Raw genomic sequence first — 23,422 nt, forward strand, 5'->3', positions numbered from 1 at the left:
AAAGATGGAAACGACCTCAGAAAATGATGGAAACGACCTCAGAAGAAGATGGAAACAACGGGTAATTCCCGTGACCCGTGGGACTCCCGAAAAAATGTCAGCCTCTAGTCGGTAGTAAACTGTGAAACTTCCTCTGTTTCTGTCACCTGTAGATGGAAATACTCATCGATCTGAACGCTGAGGAACAGAAAATCATCTAAGGGACACTTTCATTCTCCCAGAGAATAAAACCGTGTCGGATCAGCAGATTAACTCCTAACAAGTCAGGTTTGATGGTTCCTAAGGTGGACCAGCTGGAGACAATCACACGTCCATAAATAGCTGCTAAAGTTGCTCCTAACTGTGGAACAATGGCAGCTTTGGTTCAGCTGGAGGACGTCACCAATGGAAGAAGTCAGAGATCCTCCTGACCTGCTGGGACATGATGATGCTGGGGCTTTTCAGAGGGACCTGACTGACAGGTCAGGTATTTAACAGTCATCCCACTCATACTGCTGTAAGGGCACCAGCTGTAAGAGAAAATGCTTTTATGACTTTAATTAAATTTATACACAACCTATTTGTGATGCGAAAATGTGTCTCACTAATGCAGTGGCACAATGACCTCAACTCCTGATTCCTTTATACCATCAAAATAATTATAATTAATTATAGGCCAACTGGTAGTCCTTCTCCATGGCCTCATCGAACGGGCCTGGGAGGAGTTCGGTGAGGCCATAGAGAAGGACTACCGGTTGGCCTCAAATCGATTCTGGCAAACCGTCCGGCGCCTCATAAGGGGGAAGCAGTGCTTCGCCAACAATGTTTACAGTGGGGGTGGGGAGCTGCAGACTTCAACTGGGGACATCATCGGGCGGTGGAAGGAGTACTTCGAGGATCTCCTCAATCCTGCCGTCACGCATTCCCTGGTGGAAGCAGAGGCTGGGACTTGGGGTTGGACTCTTTCATCACCCGGGCTGAAGTCAACGAGGTGTTAAAAAGCTCCATGGTGCCAGGGCTTCAGGGGTGGATGAGATCCGCCCTGAGTATCTCAAATCTTTGGATGTTGTAGGGCTGTCATGGTTGACACGCCTCTTCAACATTGCGTGGAGGTCGGGGACAGTGCCTCTGGACTGGCAGACTGGGGTGGTGGTCCCCGGAGGGTTTGTTCCAACTACAGGGGGATCACACTCCTCAGCCTGTAGGGGGTGCTCAAAGAGTAAGGAGTTGCGGGGGCCCTTTATTAGGGGCCATATGGTCTCTGTACAAGCGGAGCAGGAGTTCGGTCCGCATTGCCGGCACAAAGTCGGACCTGTTCCCAGTGCATTTTGGACTCTGGTAGGGCTACCAGGCCTCCACGCTCGTGTCACGACCAAGCCAGGCCAGCGCAAAGCTGCGAGGGGCCCCCCAATGCTGCTTGCAGCTTTAATTATTACTGTTGTGTAAAAATGAAACCACAGCACTTCATTGGTCTATCATGTTGATTTCACATGATAATTATGAATATTAATAAACAAATGAAAGAAGGAAAATTCAGAACCACCGATAACCAATTAATAATATCTAACCCTTTCAACATTCATGCTTACACTGAAAATAACTTCCTAAATGTAGCCTTTAATGCCATCTTATGCTCAACTGGGTTTATTCAAAACTTTCACAAACCTACTCACTCCTGTTTTCGTACTCTGGACCATGTGCTGACGACATTAAGTGTGAACAAATACCAGTATTTCCACAAAACCCTGTCCTGTCTGACCATTTTTAACAACCTTTAGGTTGGTGCAAACACGTTTCTTGGTACAACACTGTTTACACAGAACGTAATTTAATTTACTGGAAAATAAAGGAACACGGGTAAATATAATTATATAAAAACCAAGAAATATAAGAATAACAATTTAAACTTAATTTAAACTCTAAAAATCATATAAAAAGGAAAAGAAATGCAAGTTTGAAACAAAATAAAATAAATTATAAAAACAAACTGATGACTTTTGACCTTTATGGTTACGCTGCTGTAAAGACATTTTTATGGGAACCAGGTCAGGTTTGTGCATAACTCGGGGTTAGGCTTGTTTCTGATCTGAGGACCATAGAAACTAAATGCTGCCCCGCCTCGTTTAGTTCTGGGAACACCAAGTAATCAGGTCTCTGAAGACCTGAGACATCTACAAGGTTCATACCTGACAAGTGACCTTAGATAATTTACTGCTTTATGGACCAACAGCAGAATCTTCAAATCTATTCTTTGACAAACAGGGAGCCAGTGCAATGATTAAAGCTGGTTCTGGTATGATCCACTTTCCTGGTGTTGGTCAGGACTCTGGCAGCAGCATGTTGGATGAGATGCAGCTGTCTGATGGATTTTTCCAGAGACCAGTAAAGACACTGTTGCAGAGATCTGGCCTACTGGAGATAACAGCATGGAGGAGTTTCTTCTCTTTATTCTGGTGATGTTTTAAACATGCTGTGCCTCAACTTTGTAATAAACTATGCAGTTATTAAAATTCAGATCTGGTTCTGCGATAACACCTGTGGTCTTTGCATGCTCTGTGGCGTTTAATCAAACATTTCTGCATCTTTATCAGGTGATGCAGTAAGACGTGTGAAGGACTCAGTGTCTGTTATTTCCTCAGTATTAGAGAGCAGTATAGCAGAGGGCAGCAGTACCCTCATATACAGGTCCTTCTCAAAATATTAGCATATTGTGATAAAGTTCATTATTTTCCATAATGTCATGATGAAAATTTAACATTCATATATTTTAGATTCATTGCACACTAACTGAAATATTTCAGGTCTTTTATTGTCTTAATACGGATGATTTTGGCATACAGCTCATGAAAACCCAAAATTCCTATCTCACAGAATTAGCATATTTCATCCGACCAATAAAAGAAAAGTGTTTTTAATACAAACAACGTCAACGTTCAAATAATCATGTACAGTTATGCACTCAATACTTGGTCGGGAATCCTTTGGCAGAAATGACTGCTTCAATGCGGCGTGGCATGGAGGCAATCAGCCTGTGGCACTGCTGAGGTCTTATGGAGGCCCAGGATGCTTCGATAGCGGCCTTTAGCTCATCCAGTGTTGGGTCTTGAGTCTCTCAATGTTCTCTTCACAATATCCCACAGATTCTCTATGGGGTTCAGGTCAGGAGAGTTGGCAGGCCAATTGAGCACAGTGATACCATGGTCAGTAAACCATTTACCAGTGGTTTTGGCACTGTGAGCAGGTGCCAGGTCGTGCTGAAAAATGAAATCTTCATCTCCATAAAGCTTTTCAGCAGATGGAAGCATGAAGTGCTCCAAAATCTCCTGATAGCTAGCTGCATTGACCCTGCCCTTGATAAAACACAGTGGACCAACACCAGCAGCTGACACGGCACCCCAGACCATCACTGACTGTGGGTACTTGACACTGGACTTCTGGCATTTTGGCATTTCCTTCTCCCCAGTCTTCCTCCAGACTCTGGCACCTTGATTTCCGAATGACATGCAGAATTTGCTTTCATCCGAAAAAAGTACTTTGGACCACTGAGCAACAGTCCAGTGCTGCTTCTCTGTAGCCCAGGTCAGGCGCTTCTGCCGCTGTTTCTGGTTCAAAAGTGGCTTGACCTGGGGAATGCGGCACCTGTAGCCCATTTCCTGCACACGCCTGTGCACGGTGGCTCTGGATGTTTCTACTCCAGACTCAGTCCACTGCTTCCGCAGGTCCCCCAAGGTCTGGAATCGGCCCTTCTCCACAATCTTCCTCAGGGTCCGGTCACCTCTTCTCGTTGTGCAGCGTTTTCTGCCACACTTTTTCCTTCCCACAGACTTCCCACTGAGGTGCCTTGATACAGCACTCTGGGAACAGCCTATTCGTTCAGAAATGTCTTTCTGTGTCTTACCCTCTTGCTTGAGGGTGTCAATAGTGGCCTTCTGGACAGCAGTCAGGTCGGCAGTCTTACCCATGATTGGGGTTTTGAGTGATGAACCAGGCTGGGAGTTTTAAAGGCCTCAGGAATCTTTTGCAGGTGTTTAGAGTTAACTCGTTGATTCAGATGATTAGGTTCATAGCTCGTTTAGAGACCCTTTTAATGATATGCTAATTTTGTGAGATAGGAATTTTGGGTTTTCATGAGCTGTATGCCAAAATCATCCGTATTAAGACAATAAAAGACCTGAAATATTTCAGTTAGTGTGCAATGAATCTAAAATATATGAATGTTCAATTTTCATCATGACATTATGGAAAATAATGAACTTTATCACAATATGCTAATATTTTGAGAAGGACCTGTACTGATAACTGTGTTGATAGTGTCGGTGCACATAGAACTAGGAAAGGTTAGCCTCCAGAGAAAGACATGAACTGTGAAAGGAGAGACTTCAGGATTTAATTCAGAGCAGTGAACTCTAAATGGTTGTCAACCACTTCATTATATTTCATGTGTAAAAAACATTCAAGCTAACAGAAAGTGACACACAAAAAGGAAACCAAAGCTGGATAAGAGAACACACAAGTTGGAAAAAAAAATGACACCTGACAAAGACCTTTAAAACTAATGAACTCATGAAAAAGAACAATTCTCCCTTTGTTATAGTCCTGCATCCTGCAGCTTGGAGGACTCAGATCCAGATGAGTTGGATGGGATGAGGTGGAGTTCCGGAATGAGAAAAGGCAGCACGGCCTTCCTCAGTGATTTGACAATCCTTCAACCTGCAGACAGGAGATCTTCATTAGACTCCAACTGGGTCTTAGAGCCTGGGCAGAAGCTGAAAACGTACCTGAGAAACAGCAGCGCACAGTTTGGACCGTGTATGCTGGCAGACAGCAGCCTCACTCCAGAATCCTTCAGCTTGTTGTGACTCAGATCCAGATCTTTCAGCCTGGAAGGGGTGGAGCTCAGAGCCGAGGCCAGGGAAGCACAGCTGATGTCAGTGAGCAGACAACACTTCAAGCTGCCGAAGGAAAAACAGTTTAACCATCACGGTTCTTCCATCTGTAAAACGTCAAAGCCAGATCTCAAAGCAGAAATAAACTGGACTCAAACACTACAGGAACACCTGGACCCGACATCACTGTCAGAATAGCAGGCTGCTGCAGGGGGGCTGTCAAGAACCGTATCTGTAGGTCTTGTATAAAATAAAGCTTTGACAAGAAGCCCACAGCTGAAATCAGAACCTGTTGCTCTGGGTCAGAGTTCCTCTTTCTGTAAGTGTGTTTGACAGCAGCGAACATGAACCTGAATCGTGTCCAAATAATGCAGCAGGAAACATCTTCTAGCAGTCATCAGAACAAGAAAAACTGTTTCAGAGCATCATTATAAAATGACATGGACCGGGTCGGTTCTGTGAGGTTGGAATATCTATGGAGTCCTTCATCTATCCTGTTAAAAGGCTTTTTGATTTATTTTCCAGCGGGTAAGGATCCTGGCAGAACGTTCTGCAGGATCACAAGGAAACCTGAATGCTTCTATGACGCCGTGCCACCACACGGGGCAGCAGCCACAGTGAAGAAATGATCTTCTCTAACTAACCCTCTGATCTCTGCATGCTGAGGTCCAACCAGCCAACAGGAGAAGCTTGGACCATGATGGAGGTCTCAGACTGGAGATAAGGAGGTCTGACTGAACAAGGATCAACCATCTCTTCTGCTTCTTCAGCTACAAGCTCAAACCTATGACCTATGACCTTTGACATTCTGACCGGGAGGTTGGAAATACAGAAGCAATTCACTTACTTTCCTTTTTCATTTTTAAAATGTTACAAACAATAAAATTCAAACTTTGGAGGATTTTCAGGAAGCTCCTCCAACTAAACTGAACAGATTATTTTATACAACCTGCCTTAGAGTTTCCAGTCTGCAGTTTGGACTTCCCAGTCCAGAACCCAGCTGCCGGACTCCTGAGTCCTGTAGGGTGTTGTAGCTGAGGTCCAGATCTCTGAGGCTGGAGGTTCTGCTCCTCAGAGCTGAGGATAGTGGTGAACAGCAGCTCTCCGTCAGATCGCAGTGGTTTAGTCTGGAATCACAAAACATTCAAGCGTTTTCAGTCATTCATACTCTGTTCTGGAGAATCATATTGGTTCGGGTTTTACTGACTCAGAACATAAAACCTCAGAGGTCCACCCATCAGGATCTGATCCAGAACTTTCTTTGAGGGATGATTTTATTAAAATTGAACAAACATAAAGCCAACAGGTCTGGCTTTTAATTTGTCAGACGTTCACTAGAAATCCACTTTCTTCCTGGTGGTTCTGCTAGAAGACCGGTTCTGTTGTGCAGGTAGCTGTAACTTGGAACTAACTGGTTTGAGGTTTAACTAAATTTCACACACCTACAGACATGTCTGAACATGCAGACCTGTTGCTGCTGCACCTTGAATTAGATGAAGCTTAACCTGTGGTTTCAGCTGGAATCTGCTGAGATCCTTACCAACAGATGAGGATTCAAGATGAATGTGGCTGAAGGATCGGACCACTGAATGTTCTTTATCTGTAAACTAAAAATCCGTTCCCTGCATGGTTCTAGGTTTCAAAAACAACGAAGAACATAGTTTTTTCTTCTAATTCATCAGCGCACAAGATTCCGGACCTTTAATCTCTAAACTAATCAGTGATTAAAAGCACAGAAAACATCCGATGATTAATTAGCTACAAGATATTTTCACCTCTGATCTTCATGTGCAGCAGTGGAGGAGATGGATATGCTGGATTAGATGATCAGCCTCCGGTCCTTCAGGTCATCATGAGTGTACTTAGGATTCATTAACCTGTTTAAACAGGTTTGGATCCAGATTTGCTCTGGAAGTTAGAAACCATGTTCATGCAAAGCATGATGGGAAGCTGAAATTAATCTATAAGGCTTCTTCAGAAAGACCCATGGTCCACTCATTGATACCAGAATCTGGTAACTTTAAAGATCTGTTTATAGCTTTTTCTATTTATTACTTGCAGGTAATAACTTCAGATGTGACCAAAATAAAACTTTTTATCTACTTAGATCTTTTTATAGGGATCATCACACTCAGTGGTACAAATTACTGATAAGAGGGGCTGTTGAGTCTCCAGACGGGATCCTGACCTCAGCCTCTCCAGTCTGCAAAGAGGATCTTCCAGGAAAACACAGAGCTGCCTTATCCCTGAATCCCGCAGACTGTTCATGCTCAGGTCCAGATGTTTCAGATGGGACGACTTGGACAGCAGAACAGAACCCAAAGAAGCACAGCTGATCTCTGACAAATGGCAGTCTTTCAGTCTGAAGAGAGGACAAAACACAAAGGAACCGATCCGATTAGAACAAACTATCATCTCACATAGACCGAATTAGTTCTGGCCGTGTTCAGTGCGTCCAGACAGGAAGTAACATGCAGTGCACCATCCTGCAGGGCGGTGCTCTAGAGAGACTCCATGGTGTGTCCAATCCGATGTGTGTTATGTTAGTCGTTATCATACAAGGTGAAAGGTCGAGTGCAGAAACAAGCAGCGCGAAGCAAAGACACCCAACGCTGCTGGGAGGAAAGGAGCGGTTTTCACCCAGCGGGCCGACAGAGAAGAAACAGAACCAGAGAAGAACAGAGAGGCGAAAGCAAGATGGCGATAAAGCTTTTAGATTTTATTATGATTTTATTTAGTGTGGCTGGTCCGGATCACGCCTAGCAACCAACAACTATCACTGATCCTGTTGATATTTTGAACTGTTGGTTCTGATGTCAATTCAATTCAATGTAAATTAAATGTTGTTGTAGCTCATATTATGAAGGTTTCTTCAAAGAGTCGTTGTAGATGCTGATGGCTGTGGGCAGGAAGGATCTCCTGTAGCGCTCCGTCTTACAGCAGATCTGAAGAAGCCTCTGACTGAAGACACTCTGTTGTTGTAGGACAGTCTGATGAAGAGGATGCTCAGGGTTCTCCATAATGTTCTTCATTTTATGAAGAATCCTTCTTTCCACAATGATCTCCAGAGGTTCCAGAGGAGTCCCCAGAACAGAACCAGCCTTCTTTATCAGCTTGTTGAGCTTTTTTAAGTCCCTGGTTCTGATGCTGCTTCCCCAGCAGATGATGGTAGAAGAGATCAGACTTTCCACAACAGACTTATAGAAGATATGCAGCATCTTGCTGCAAACACCAAAGGTCCTAAGCTTCCTCAAGAAGTACAGTCTGCTCTGTCCCTTCTTGTAGATGGCTTCACAGTTACATCTCCACTCTAGTCTGTTGTCCAGGTGAACACCGAGGTATTTATACTCCTCCACCACCTCCACTTCTTCTCCCATGATATAAATAGTTTTTGACTTATTCCTGTTTCTCTTAAAATCTACAATCATCTCCTTTGTTTTAGTCACGTTCAACATGAGATGATTGTTTCCACACCATGCCACAAAGCGGTCCACCACCTTCCTGCACTCAGCTTCTTGTCCATCTCTGATCCACCAACAACTCCAGAATCATCCGAGTATTTCTGCAGATGACAGGAGTCTGTCTTGTACTGGAAGTCTGAGGTGTACAGAGTGAAAAGGAATGGTGAGAGTACCGTCCCCTGTGGTGCTCCTGTGCTGCTGACTACCTGGTTAGACTCACAACCCTTCAGTCTCACAAACTGTGGTCTGTTTGTCAAGTAGTCTTTGATCCAGGAGATTGTTGAGGCCTCCACCTGAGTCTTCTGGAGTTTCTGACAAAACAAATCAGGTTGGATTGTATTAAATGTTCTGGAGAAATCAAAGAACATGATCCTCACAGTGCTGCTGGCTTTGTCCAGATGACAGTGGGTTTGTTGAAGCAGGTCTATGATGGCATCTTCAACACCAAAGCAGTAGCTTAAAAAGGTTTTTGGCACAGAATGCACCTCGCCTCGTATGGGTCGACTACAGAAGAGGCCAAACAAACATCGTCCAGCCAACTGGCAATAGATTTGCACTGACCCATAATAGGCGCGTAAATCTTGCTAGCAAGGGTGTATTAGTAGCTAGTTACCTGTAGCATTAACTGCCTCACAGAACACAATGAAGAGGTGAAGGGGTGACTCAAACTTTTGTTTGACAGAAAAATCCTGCGAGAAAAAACTACGTATACAAAAATATACGAGATGTAAATAGTCCGGCTGCGAGGAAATTGAAGACCTGAGATTAATGTATTTAAGGCCAACTTAGATTCTTTTCCTGAATTTAGACATTTTAATACTTTTGAAGGACGCGGACACTCTGAGTAAACAGACCAGTAACCCTGACCAGTTAAGGAAAGAGTTTAGAAACAAACATCTCAAGAAGTTATCATCTGCTGATTTCAAACTCAAAGCGTTACTGGGTAAGAACCACACCTCCCAGGAATCCCCAACCTTGTTTTTTTCCTGCTGTAGCAAAGTCAGAGATAGTCCCATCGTTCTACAATCTCGACACATTATTTCCCCTCCGAGTTAGTTTTTGGAGAATGAAATGATTTTTTACCTCAGAGTTTCAAGTTCACAGGACGAGGAGCTCTCCAGTCCAGCAGACAGCAACGTCACTCCAGAGTCCTGCAGTTTGTTGCTGCTCAAGTCGAGTTCTGTCAGCGAGCGGTTCATCTTCAAAGCTGACACCAAAGCTTTACAACCGATCTCCGAGAGTCTACAGCTAGCCAGTCTGTTGGTTTTCACATAACATGAAACAAAAAATGTGCAGAAGGATTAAAACTCAGCAGCAACGTGAAAAAGCAGGAAACTATGGAAACTTCTTGGTTGAAACGTATTTACTGAAGAACAGAATGTAATGGAAATTCTTGTATTAAGTGCTCCAAAGTGTATGACCTTTAGGTTACTTCACTCCTCAGAACATCTGTGTTAGAGGAGGAAGCTGTAAAGCTATTATCAGATGTTTAATGGTTAAAACCCATCATTTAGGGTGATGTCTCATGAAGAGCAGATGGGTCTGTTCGTAGATAACTTTGTCACCTCTGAACCCGAGGAGGGTCTAGGTCATAAAACACAGACTCTTTAAAGTTGAGATAACACTGTCATGTTTGGTATAAATACTGTGTGTAAATGTTGATCAGGGCTCTGTTTCACTGACTAACCTCAGTGTCAGGGTCTTCAAACGCTGAATGACTTTGAATAAAACTTATAAAGACAAAGTCCGGATTTTCTCTTGTTATGAGTCAACTTCTACCCACTTTGATAAGAAAATTCCACTACAAGAAGAAAAGATAACTTACAGAAGGACTTCCAGTTGGCAGCATGGACCCTCCAGACCTTTGGTCAGTACCTGCAGTCCTGAATCCTGCAGCTTGCTCCCTGTCAGGTCCAGATGTCTCAGGTGTGAAGGATAGGACCTCAATGCTGTGGCAATGACTTCATAGTGGGCCTCTGAGAGCATACATTCATGAAGTCTGAGGAGGGAAAACATGTTCAAGTGACTCCACAGAACATCTCGCTCTCACCTCAGATTCATAATAATGACTCAGTTCAGTTTTAACTCTTGATGTGCAAAACATCTGTATCCGAAACCCACCCGACCCGTTTCAGTGTAGATTTATGGAGAACAGATTCCTGTTTAATAACTGGCAAGATGTTCTGCATGGTTCCAAAGGTTCTGTAGGCATCACTGTAACCTCAGGACTGAATGACAGAAGCTTTTCATTTAAACCATCAGGTGAAGAAACTCAATGACTGGATGATGAGGAGTGAAACATGGCTCTGATAAAAATATTTCTGGTCAAAGTTGAATCTTCCTAAGAGCTCCAGAGGAGAGGTGGATGCTTAGGGTGGTTGTGGTTATGACTGAGACTCTTATTCTGAAGTTAGAAAGGAAGCAGATGTTGAGTGGCCCAATAAGGACAGTAAGGAGCACTGGTCAGGCTGGCTGGCATTGATGAAAGAGCTCCCAGTACTGGTTTCTATGGCCACATTCTGGCAGTTGGTAGAAAACAAAACCGCTTACAGAAGTAAACCCAAAATCTGAACAATGAGCAAACAGAACTTCCAGAACTAGCTGTGTATGTATGTGTGTGTGTGACTCACTGAGCCTTTCTGCAGTTCCTCACAGCTGGAATCAGTCTCAGTCGACCCATCCATGATGTGTTGTACTTTTCCAGGTCAAACTCTTCCAGAACCTCCTCTGACATCTGCAGCATGTAGGCCAGAGCTGAGCACTGGATCTCTGAGAGCTTCTTCTCTGATCTGTTCTCTGATTTCAGGAACTGTTGGATCTCCTGATAAACTGAGAGGTCCTTCATCTCCATCAGACAGTGGAAGATGTTGATGCTTCTGTCTGGAGAGATAAACTTAGCCTCCATATTCTTCAGATTGTTGATGATTCTCTGGGTGGTTTCTGGACGGTTCTCTGTCTGACCCAGCAGGCCTCCTAAGAGTCTCTGGTTGGACTCCACAGAGAGGCCATGAAGGAAGCGGACAAACAGGTCCAGGTGACCATTTTTACTGCTGAGGGATTTCTCCATGACGTTCTCCATGAAGTCCTCCAGAGATGTTTCACTGTAATCTTCTCCCAGGAAGTTCTCCATCACCTCATGTTCATCAGCGAATTCTTCCTCAGATGTTTCACTGTCATCTTCTCCCAGGAAGTTCTTCATCACCTCTGTGTTCCTGTTGGTGAAACAGTAGAACATGTAGACTGCAGCCAGGAACTCCTGGATGCTCAGATGAACAAAGCAGTAAACTGGTTTCTGGAAGATCAAACTCTCTCTTCTGAAGATCTCTGTACAAACTCCTGAGTACACCGAGGCTTCTGGGACATCTAGACCACACTGCTCCAGGTCTTCTTGGTAGAACATGATGTTTCCTTTCTCCAGATGTTCAAATGCCAGCCTCCCCAGCTTTAGAAGAACTTCCCTGTCAGCTTTCATCAGCTCCTGTGGACTCCTCTCATGTCCTTCATGGTACTTGTTCTTCTTTCTCTTTGTCTGGACCAGCAGGAAGTGTGAGTACATGTCAGTCATGGTCTTGGGCAGTTCTCCTCTCTGCTCTGTGGTCAACATGTTCTCCAGAACTGTAGCAGTGATCCAGCAGAAGACTGGGATTCCACACATGATGTGGAGGCTCCTGGAGGTCTTGATGTGGGAGATGATTCTGCTGGACAGCTCTTCATCACTGAACCTCCTCCTGAAGTACTCCTCCTTCTGGGCGTCAGTGAAGCCTCGTACTTCTGTTACCCTGGCAACACATGAAGGAGGGATCTGATTGGCCGCTGCAGGTCTGGAAGTTATCCAGATGAAAGCCGAGGGCAGCAGGTTCCCCTTGATGAGGTTTGTCAGCAGAACGTTGACTGATGACTTCTCGGTGACATCAGAAACAAGCCGACTGTTGTTGAAGTCCAGAGAAAGTCTGCTTTCATCCAGACCATCAAAGATGAAGAGAAGTTTACAGACAGCCAGCTTCTCTGCTGGGAACTTCTGGAGTGTTGGATGGAAAACATGGAGCAGCGTGAGAAGACTGTGCTGCTCCTCTCTGATCAAGTTCAGCTCCCTGAATGAAAGCAGAACCACCACACTGACATCTTGGTTCTCCAAGCCCTCTGCCCAGTCCAGAGTGAACTTCTGCACTGAGAAGGTTTTTCCAACACCAGCGACGCCGTTGGTCAGAACCACTCTGATGGCTCCATGCTGGTCAGGTAAGGGTTTAAAGATGTCATGGCACCTGATTGGAGAGTCATGGAGGTTCTGGTTCTTGGAAGCTGTCTCCAGCTGCTTCACCTCATGTTGGGTATTAACCTCTTCACTCTGTCCCTCTGTGATGTAGAGATCAGTGTAGATCCTGTTGAGGAGGGTTCTACTTCCTGTTTCATCACTTCCTTCAGTCACACATTCACATCTCCTCCTCAGACTGATCTTATGTTCCTCTAGAACCTCCTGTTGACCAGCATCTAACAGGGTAAGTTAGTTTCCATTAGCCTCAGCGAGAAAAACAGAACCCAACAAAGAGGCCAGAGTAATTCAGAACACACTTCACTGTCTCAGGTATTGGGTCAAACCCTCCTTAACCCCAGGTGGTCCAAGCACTTCACAACCACAGGAGTAAAAAGTTCATCAGCTGCTTCTACACCCATCGGTGAAAGAACGAGTCTCTCTCAGTGAATACAACCTGGTTCCATGATGTCCAGTAGGTCCAGAGGTTCAGTTTCCTCACCACCAAGAGATTAAAAACAACAACAACTCAGCCCAGCAGTTGGAGGCCAATGTCACAAGCAAGGTCAGAGGTCACAAAGGTCACCATCTTTATGCAGAGTCGATATCTACAGACCTCCACACCTCATGTGACCTGATAAGTTCAAGAACATGAGGGCTTCAGGGAATGGGTTTCCATGGCTGAGCAGCTACACCACCAGGTGCAATCAAAGCGTTGGATGCCGTGGTGTGAAGCTAGAGTCTGGGTTGGCCAGGTTCCTGGAGGACAGCGCTTGTCTGATTGCATTAAGTGCAGTGTAAAGTTTGGTGGAAGGAAAATCATGGTTTGGGGCTGTTTTACAGGAGTAGAGTTCAGCTCCTTGGTTCCACTAAACAGAAAGATTAGTGCTTTAGCAGACCAGGAGAACTTTATGGGAACAGTTTGGAGATGTTCCCTTCGGCACCAGTACACAAAACAAGGTCCCTAAAGATCTATACATAGTTTACCGTACAACAAGCTGGACCTTCACAGGCTCCACATCACCACAACCTTTAAAATGACCAAACAACAAACGTTGAGCCTCTCAGTGTGGGGTCCACATGCAAACTCCTGAGTATTACACGTTAGCCTGGTTAGCCTCGCTACTATTAAACTACAACGCTAGGCGAAGAACTGCAGGTGATCCTACAGCACGTATCATCAGAGCAGATCGCATAGGTGAGAAACGCACCGGCTGGGAGCTGCTGGTTGTGGGCCCGTTGACCACCTTCAGCTGGAGAACGTTCTGATCCGACTGCATGTCAGAAAAACCAAAAAGCTTCTGAAGGTCAGACAAAGTCTTGGATCACATCTACTCTGTAAATGAGAAAGCAAGGCACCATGTTCTGCCCATCATAGCACCCAATGTGCACTGATGAGGTCGAACACGTGTTACAGTAACGACGTCTGCATGTTCTGTTCTCGTCAAGAACATCAACCTGACAGCGACCAACAGATGGAAACTACCTGAAGGCTAAAACCCGACACACCGACTCATTAATGCGTAATGTCCCTTTAATCATTGAAATGAAAGAATGGACGTGATTAAAGTTCTGGTGGATCTAAAAGCAGGTGACCCAATACCTTTGGCAATGTGTTGTAGATGTGCTTTTATGAAGAACCACAAACCGAGTGTTATTCTGGGCTTTTGTCCACACTGGGGGCAGGAGGCGGCAGAGCTGATGCACGGTCTGCAGAACCAGTGTCCACAGCTGGAGGAGACCGGATCCATCTGGATGCCTTGACACAAAGCACAGCAGGACATCTGCTCCTCCACACAAACGCCCCTCCTCTGCTTGTTTCTGAAGACAGAAGGAAAAACATTCAATAGGTTCCAGATGTTCCTCACAGCTGTTCATTGCCTTGGTCTGTATGACCTCCACCAGCAAAACTACAGAACATGAAGCTTCAGGAGTCTTTTTATACAGTCTGAGTGTGTAGAGAACAGAACCGGTTCTGTTCACTGAATACATCCTTTATGCATCGGCCCATATACAGGGGTTGGACAATGAAAGTGAAACACCTGTCATTTTAGTGTGGGAGGTTTCATGGCTAAATTGGACCAGCCTGGTAACCAGTCTTCATTGATTGCACATTGCACCAGTAAGAGCAGAGTGTGAAGGTTCAATTAGCAGGGTAAGAGCACAGTTTTACTCAAAATATTGAAATGCACACAACATTATGGGTGACATACCAGAGTTCAAAAGAGGACAAATTGTTGGTGCACGTCTTGCTGGCGCATCTGTGACCAAGACAGCAAGTCTTTGTGATGTATCAAGAGCCACGGTATCCATGGTAATGTCAGCATACCACCAAGAAGGACGAACCACATCCAACAGGATTAACTGTGGATGCAAGAGGAAGCTGTCTGAAAGGGATGTTCGGGTGCTAACCCGGATTGTATCCAAAAAACATAAAACCGCGGCTGCCCAAATCACGGCAGAATTAAATGTGCACCTCAACTCTCCTGTTTCCACCAGAACTGTCCATCAGGAGCTCCACAGGGTCAATATACACGGCCGGGCTGCTATAGCCAAACCTTTGGTCACTCATGCCAGTGCCAAACGTCGGTTTCAATGGTGCAAGGAGTGCAAATCTTGGGCTGTGGACAATGTGAAACATGTATTGTTCTCTAATGAGTCCACCTTTACTGTTTTCCCCACATCCGGGAGAGTTACGGTGTGGAGAAGCCCCAAAGAAGCGTACCACCCAGACTGTTGCATGCCCAGAGTGAAGCATGGGGGTGGATCGGTGATGGTTTGGGCTGCCATATCATGGCATTCCCATGGCCCAATACTTGTGCTAGATGGGCGCGTCACTGCCAAGGTCTACCGAACCATTCTTGAGGACCATGTGTATCCAATGGTTCAAACATTATATCCTGAAGGCGGTGCCGTGTATCAGGATGACAATGCACCAATACACACAGCAAGACTGGTGAAAGATTGGTTTGATGAACATGAAAGTGAAGTTGAACATCTCCCATGGCCTGCACAGTCACCAGATCTAAATATTATTGAGCCACTTTGGGGTGTTTTGGAGGAGCGAGTCAGGAAACGTTTTCCTCCACCAGTATCACGTAGTGACCTGGCCACTATCCTGCAAGAAGAATGGCTTAAAGTCCCTCTGACCACTGTGCAGGACTTGTATATGTCATTCCCAAGATGAATTGACGCTGTATTGGCCGCAAAAGGAGGCCCTACACCATACTAATAAATTATTGTGGTCTAAAACCAGGTGTTTCAGTGTCATTGTCCTACCCCTTGTTGGGAGTTATGATTATTGATTGATTAATCTTGATCAATAATTATAATTAAAAATCATAATTTGACTAAATCAATTTCTTAACCAAAATCCTCATTTATGAATCGAGACCAGAGATGTTTCTGGTGTTGTAATTGTGGCTCAACGCCTTTGACAATTACAACTGTTAAATACTCCGTAATAATTAATAACTATTACCGGAGATGTCACTGTTTAAATCGACCGTTTCTGCCGAAACGTGTGAAACTTTAACCTTATATTGACAGACAAATAACTCTTGCACAAAATAAACACAAATCGCCTTCTGTTATCATCTACGTGAATATTTATTAAATCACCTACTCAAACATGCAAAGTTCTACATAAAAGGGGTAAAATATCTAACTAAGCACAAATAAAGCAAACAACAGTGGGTGTGTATTGAATCAACCAGCAGTTATGGCAAAAATAACAATATGACAAGGGGGGTGGGGGTGAGTGGAGGGTGGGGCGCAGCTCCAACTGTAACTCAGTTATACTCAGTCATAAAACCTCCCCCAACTCCTGAGCAGACAAAGAGTTATAAAACTTTTGGCAGCAAGCTAGCAAGCAGTGAGGTTGAAGACGAAGAAAAATGGGGAATTTCACCATGAGGTTATTTTAACAGTCCAGTCTCACGGCGCACCTGCGCTGACTCTCAGGTGGTAAAACACGCACAGAGCTAGGAACGCAGCGGCTTCCAGACGTCAAACACGGCACATCAAAGTTTCAATAACAAGGTTACATGCAGATATCATTCAGAAAACATTAGATTCTAACTGCACTAAAAATCTCCTCTACCCTGCCCGGCTATTCCTAATAAAGAAATAAAAAGATTAAAATAAAGGATGGGTTTTACTTGGTGAAGTTTCCTTCTAGGGCAGCGAGTGAGAGGGGAAAAGGGGGGTGAAGCGTGGCTGCGCTTCCGCAGTTAAACTCCAAGAAAGCGGTCAGTCTTCATCCTCTGGCCTCCTTGGCGAAAAGGGAAAAAAACATGATCTGACCATCAAAGTCGACTTAGGATGAAACACGGTGGCGGTTCGTCTCCTCGAAATTCCGTGTTTTTAGTTACGTGTTAAACTCACGTCTTCAAAGTGAAATTTCTGGCCTTCTTAGTCCAGAAACCTCAGTTATGAATTGTTTGTTGGCCAATGAGAGAGAATAAATGAACTCCACTCAGGACTCTTCTCCAGGTGACGCTTCAGATGTAGCTAACCGAACCCGGTCTCCAGCTGAAAAGCGGGGGTTCAAAATGGAGGCTCTGTTATATAGCGTCTTGTGACGTCAGATTTGGGACGCCTCGTCATATCAGTCGTAGTGTTTGACGGGATATGTCGGAGCGGACTGTCCTGGATACAAAATGGCCGATGCCGTTGGAAAGGCATAGTGACGTCCAACAACGTGCAGACGGTAGAACATTCTGTAGATCTCTATGTATTTATTTTTCTATTTTTATCTGCACCCATCTGTTCGTCTCCACCCGTCCTCACCCCTCCATTCGTCTCCACCCGTCCACACCCCTCTGTTCGTCTCCACCCATCCTCACCCCTCCATTCGTCTCCACTCGTAATCACCCCTCCGTTCGTCTCCACCCGTCCACACCCCTGTTCGTCTCCACCCCTCCTCACCCCTCCGTTCGTCTCCACCCATCCTCACCCCTCCATTCGTCTCCACTCGTAATCACCCCTCCGTTCGTCTCCACCCGTCCACACCCCTCTGTTCGTCTCCACCCGTCCTCACCCCTACGTTCGTCTCCACCCGTCCTCACCCCTCTGTTCGTCTCCACCCATTCTCACCCCTCCATTCGTTTCCACTCGTAATCACCCCTCCGTTCGTCTCCACCTGTCTCCATCTATTATTGCTGGGCAACTATTAGGATTAATTGATTAATTTAAAGGTTTTTTATATGAACAACAGTGTAACAACATTTGAAACAAATAAGATGCTGTTTAACTGCAATATTCTAAAGTAATTCCACAATTATTATGGTTTAACAGTTAATCAGATGAATTGAATAAAGTCCATAAAGAACCACAGCAGATGAATAAAGGACCAAGTCTGAACATTGAGACACTTTCCAGTCTCTGATATTCTGTCTGCGTTCATGTGTTCGTTTCCTCCTGATGAACGAGTGTTTCACATGTGAATGATAGAGAGGAGGAGTTGCATTTTATTTTGAAATCCTGCGTCCGTTCCTGTCAGGACCGTTTAAATGTTTTAATTCAAAAATAAAGACGTGTTGCTTGAAATGTACGCCTAAAGCAGCAGGTAGAGTTATGGCCCATACGGGCTTCCATACAAGGGTATAAACTGCCACGGTTGATTTCTCTTTTCCTCTTCGCGCTCTGCAGTATTCTCTAGAAAATACATTTGAAAAACATATCTAGACTCTCAGAGGAAGAGGGGTCGGCCTATGACAAGGTGAACCCTGAGGTTTTTCCACGTTCTCCTCCTCCCTGATACTTGTGGTGTGTCTGCATGACGCAGCCTTACATCAAGACTTAAATAGGCGTGTTCCTCCGCCATAAGTTGGAAACAATATAGTTCCAATCCCTCTCCTGTTGGTAATCATGGTTCTGAGGCGAACTGGACCCATCAGCCTCAGTACCTTCTGCTTCCTGTATCAGTGGTGAAGATCTTCTCTGACCTCATTGCCATGAGCTCATCTAATCAGGGCTCAAGGAGAAGCCTCCATCTCTGCAGCTGGAACTGATGGACCTGTTCAGAGTTCTGGTAGTGAGTGAGGCCGCAGCAGATCTTGTTTCATCGGACAGAAACCTGCATGACAGGGTCCAGAAAAGACGAAGCAGATCTTCAGCTCAGTGTCCAGTACCATCAGCCTCCAGCTTTGAGGAAGTTCTGTCTCAACAAGAACTGCTTCTAAATTAAAATGAATCGATTCATGTTCACAGTTCCTCACTGACTTCAACAGGAACTAACATCTATCCTCCACTAATAGATTCTGTTACTAGAGTAGAACCATCTAGTCCAGGTACTGTAGTTCTGGAGCTGGACCAGATTAAAGGTGCTCAGGGTGATGAAGATGAGGGGAATACCCCTTTAAGAGTCGGATGCCAACTTCGTTAAACCGGTTTGGGAAATATTTTGGTGACATCATTTCTTTTCCTCATTCTATTGTTCAGCTTTTGGGTTTCATGAAGATTCTGGTCGCTCTGACCTTAGTTATGAACCATTAGTCATTCTCTTCTGTTCCAAATAAACTTCAACAACAAGAAGAAAAAAAAAAAACCTGCTTGGAGCTCCAGCTTTCAGTTCAGTTTCCCACCGAGCCGGAGGCGGCAGAATCAGAACCAACACGGCTCTTCACAGAGCGGAACCGGGTCTCTGCCGCAGTTTTGTCTAAGTGAAATATCCCTAAAACACAGCAAACCCATCGAGGTGTGAACAACACTGCTAGTTTCTTACTCTGTGTCTGAAGGTCCTGGTCCAGCACTGAAGTCCGGAGGTTTTTCTTTGGACCAATTACTCTTCATGGATGAACTGCTGGATCCTGGAGACTCGGCTCCGAGCTGCTCTTCTTCCAAACACCCGCTCATTTTCACTTCTCCTTTTCCTTCTTCTTCTCCTTTTCCTTCTTCTTCTTCTTCCTGTTTTTTTTTTTTTTTGCGGTTTGTCATAAACACAAGGTGAGCCTTACCGCCACCTACGGGTGTGGAATGTGGCTCATAATGTCCATTTGTCTACATTATTTCCTGCTGCCAATAACCATATTACATCTATCAACTTTGTTTGCTTAAAAAACCTCATTAGAAATGGACTACTTTAGTATAGTAGTATAGTGGTATAGTAGTAGTATAGTAGTAGTATATTTATTGCATCAAATGTTTCTTTCCTTTTTCTAAAATACTGCAACATACTAAAGCAACACGTTCTATTGCTGAGAGTTTCCTGGATCATGTTGTTGTAAAGTAAATAACATATTGCTGAGTCCAGTGGGTCCAAATCCTAATCTTGGTAATAATTTCTCTTCTCTTCTGTTTCTCCTTCCTGTTCTCCTCTCTCCCACCTTCCCCTGAATCTTATGATCCAACCTTCCTTAGTTTTCTTCATTGCATTCTTTATGACACTTTTCTTCGGTTTTTGTTTAAGGATACTTGCTTCTGGTTTGCTCGTGGTTACTGCAAAGTTCACTCATCTTCACTTTCCAAGACCGAGAGTTAAAGCAGTGACGCAGGAGAACCTCGTCTTTCCATCTGAAGAAACAGGAAGAACAGGTGGAACAAGCCACACCCACAGAGTCCACATCAAAAGAAATCAGTTGGTTCTCGTCCTGTTGATCTGTGCCGTTTTCTAGTGAAATTTACATCTAAAACATGCTGAATGATTTGAAGGAGTACAAAGAGTACGTAGATATACAACTGTTTACGAACCATCAACGTCACCTTTTACAAAGCAAAGAAAAGTCAAGGCCTGCTGCCAACGCTACCATGTTGTCTTCAGCTAAAGCCCTAACTAAAACTCATGCTAACCCTAAAGACCTCCCTGCCTACGACTATGCTGAACCGGAAAAAATGGAAATGCAACAAACCACCTGAACAGCTTAACAACAACATGGTGTCTGTTGGGGACCACTTCTGGTTCCTAAGAGCCACCATTTCTCAGAACTGAGATGGTCTTCACACATAGACAATGTTCGAAAGAAGGTCCAGCAGAGACTGGACTTTCTGAGGCAACTCAAGAAGTTCAACCTTCCTCAGGAGCTGCTGGTCATCTTCTACACTGCCATCATTCAGTCTGTCCTGTCTTCATCCATCTCAGTGTGGTTTGGCTCATCCACCAAACAGGACAGGTCCAGACTGCAACGAATAATCAGGTCTGACCTTCCCTCCATCCAGGACTTATACAGGTCAAGGGTCAGGAAAAGGGCAGCTAACATCTCTGCAGACCCCACACAAGCTGCTCACAAAATGTTTAGGCTTCTACCTTCAGGTGGCGCTACAGAGCGCTGTCTGCTAAAACCAGCCTCCACAGAGACAGTTTCTTCCCCCAGGCTGTTTCTCTGTTGAACACTTGGCAGTCAGAGCTCCAGAACAACACCAGGCATACCATGCACCATAACCCTAACCCATGCACACTCCCACTGTGGAAATGTGCAGGTGGGTCCATGGAGGTTGCAGACTCGGAGTCAGTGCTGACCTGAGAACAACAGACAGATGTTAGCAGTACATGTAACCAGGCTCTTATCATATACATGGACACTGCTCTGTCTGTGCTTCGGGTCATCTTCTTATGTCTCATCCACTCACAGGCACTTTACCTCCCAATCCAGCTGGTGTTCATCTCTGATTTCCTCAGCATCATTTTTAGGGTTTACCTTTATTTTCCAAATAAAGATCACATGACCCATCTGACAGCTGTCCTTTCTGATTGTTTAACATCCTTCCAAGCATTTTCTCATCCTCCACAACATGGAATGTCTTTAGGAGTCCTTCTAGTGTCTCCAGTGTTCATCCACTCAGGGTCCAGTTAATGAGCTCCACCTTTCCATTCCAGACCAACAGTTGTGCTGCTGGGTCATCCACTGGTCTTAGGATGAAGTTTTACCTGTAAGCTCCTACTGATGGACTTGAGTATAATCAAGGGGTTTTCTGATATTTGGAGGCCTCATGTGTGTTAATGTGTTGCCATAGAAACAGAAAGCCTCTGATCCCTGTCCAGTGGGTCGTCAGAAATAAAACAGACACACGTCCAGGGCTGTGGAGAAAAAGTCAGGATGTGAGTGGAGGCTCACTCTGCTTCCTTCTTCCTGGTTTCAGGTCATGTGATCACTCTGCAGAACTCCATCAAATCCAACATCACTGGTTCTGGAAGTCAGCTGAGATGATAGAAGAAGATCTTCAGCTGCAAGTCTTAGAACGTCAGAATGTGTTTCTGGTTCTGTCCACAGGTTTTCCTGCTGATGAACAGATGAAGATTAAGAGAGCCTGGAGGAGGTGCATGGACCAGAGGAAGAAGATGAAAAGTCCTACAGCAAAGATCTCAGTGAGAAATGACAGGTCCAGTTCAGCTCAGGCAGACTACTAGAACTAGAAGGTATAGTTAACCTTCTGCTAACTTCTGCTAAATACTCAGAATGCGTGCCAGTGCTGATGGTTCTTGTGTGGGAGAAGATGCTCCCCAGCTTCACCTGCTGCTGCCGGTCCTTCAGGAAGCTGGTGATCCACTGACAGGTGGAGGCCGGTCTTTGAGCTGGTGAAGCTTCTGGTGGAGGATGTCTGGGTTGATGGTGTTGAAGGCCAAGCTGAGGTCCACCAACAGGATCCTGGCGTACATTCCTGGTTGGTCGAGGTGTCGGCGTGTCGGTTATTAACCTGAGTGGATGTGCACAATAAAAATGTGCATATTTCAAAGAACAAGATACTTTACCTTTAATATAGTGTTAAATATATTCATCTTAGGAAACCTGGCAGGTGTGGGGGAAATTCACAAAAAGCAGAATCATCTGTGTTAGGCCAGATTCATTTTTGTATTTAAAATTTTCAAAATAGAACCAGAGAAAATTTAGTATAAAACATCTAAACATAATACATCAAATACCCATGTAGCGCTTTACTACAAGGGTTGTGAATTAATAGCATTTTAATGCTGATTGTAAATAAAGAGCCAAAAGTAACAAAATAGAAAAGTGAAGTGAATCATGAATCCACCATTAAATATCACAGTTAAGGCAAAGCACTAACGATGAACAACACTTAACTGGAAACATGAACCAAATAAAGTGTGCAAACATCCAAATTAAAAACAGCCTTGAAAAAGGCAACACCTTGCTGGTTTCTTCGTCTTCACCTTGTTATCATCTGGTGAATCTGTGTTGAGAAAGTCGGGTTGGTCCTCCTCTCTCCTGATGCATGCAGCCTGCAGGTCGCAGCCTGCAGGTCGCAGCCTGCAGGTCGCAGCCTGCAGGTCGCAGCCTGCAGGTCGCAGCCTGCAGGTCGCAGCCTGCAGGTCGCAGCCTGCAGGTCGCAGCCTGCAGGTCGCAGCCTGCAGGTCGCAGCCTGCAGGTCGCAGCCAGGGCAGGTATCGAGCGCCATGACACCTGACAAACAGTGAGCAATGAGCATGTGCACTATATGAGCTTAGCACCCCGTCTGTTTCCATATTTAGTCGCTTGAGTGATAAAAATATAATTTCCATATAATCAAGGTTATAATATATTCGGCTCTCACAGACAGAGACTCGAGTCCCATCGTTCAAGGAGCCGATCAAAAGAACCAGATCGTTCGTGAACATCACATCACTAAATAAAAGCATAAAATAAGTAAACTGAAGTGTCCTCCCATAAACATGGCCAAATAGGGGGAGCATTCTTCATTTGTCAGGGTTCTGGGGTTCTGTTGAGTCTGTCCGGGCTTGTTTTCACTAAGGTGCAGGTTCTCCTCCTCTGGGGAGCAGAGCTGAGCTGCAGCTTATTCTCAGATCTTCCTCACTTAGCTTCCTGGAACACTTACCTCCAAAGCTCCTCCGATGACCTAATTATTCTTACCTGCACTCCAGCGTTCTGTGGACAACTCCTTGAAACATCTCC

At 44.8% G+C, this 23,422-nt stretch overlaps 1 protein-coding gene across 4 annotated transcripts; it reads right to left on the reverse strand.

The window, feature by feature from the left end:
- Positions 1–4,342: 4,342 nt before the first annotated feature.
- On the reverse strand, positions 4,343–19,487 carry LOC124858527 (NACHT, LRR and PYD domains-containing protein 12-like). Of its 4 annotated transcripts, XM_047350603.1 has the most exons (10): positions 19,303–19,485; positions 14,224–14,396; positions 11,529–12,814; positions 10,957–11,459; positions 10,152–10,325; positions 9,410–9,583; positions 7,054–7,227; positions 5,819–5,992; positions 4,758–4,931; positions 4,343–4,689 (listed from the first exon to the last, which is right to left on the reverse strand). In XM_047350603.1, exons 1-10 carry the CDS (start codon positions 19,431–19,433, stop codon positions 4,599–4,601), a joined length of 3,054 nt encoding a protein of 1,017 aa, XP_047206559.1. In that variant the 5' UTR covers positions 19,434–19,485; the 3' UTR covers positions 4,343–4,598. The 4 variants fall into 4 exon arrangements, with proteins under 4 accessions (XP_047206559.1, XP_047206558.1, XP_047206560.1 ...); XM_047350602.1 differs by having other exon boundaries at positions 10,957–12,814; XM_047350604.1 differs by lacking the exon at positions 7,054–7,227 and having other exon boundaries at positions 10,957–12,814; positions 19,303–19,486.
- Between the last annotated feature and the right edge of the window lie 3,935 nt (positions 19,488–23,422).

This window comes from Girardinichthys multiradiatus, chromosome 21 (genome assembly GCF_021462225.1).
Source record: "Girardinichthys multiradiatus isolate DD_20200921_A chromosome 21, DD_fGirMul_XY1, whole genome shotgun sequence".
NCBI classification, from domain to species: Eukaryota; Metazoa; Chordata; class Actinopteri; order Cyprinodontiformes; family Goodeidae; genus Girardinichthys; species Girardinichthys multiradiatus.

Bases quoted from the DNA above. Each gene is read 5' to 3' on its own strand.
- LOC124858527 (XM_047350602.1), bottom strand. From the start codon at position 19,433: ATGAGCGGGTGTTTGGAAGAAGAGCAGCTCGGAGCCGAGTCTCCAGGA. The intron at 12,815-14,223 runs GTTTGTGGTTCT...TTACCCTGTTAG, and splicing joins AAAGCCCAGAATAACACTCG to ATGCTGGTCAACAGGAGGTT. The intron at 5,993-7,053 runs GTCAGGATCCCG...TTGTGATTCCAG, and splicing joins TGCAGACTGGAGAGGCTGAG to ACTAAACCACTGCGATCTGA.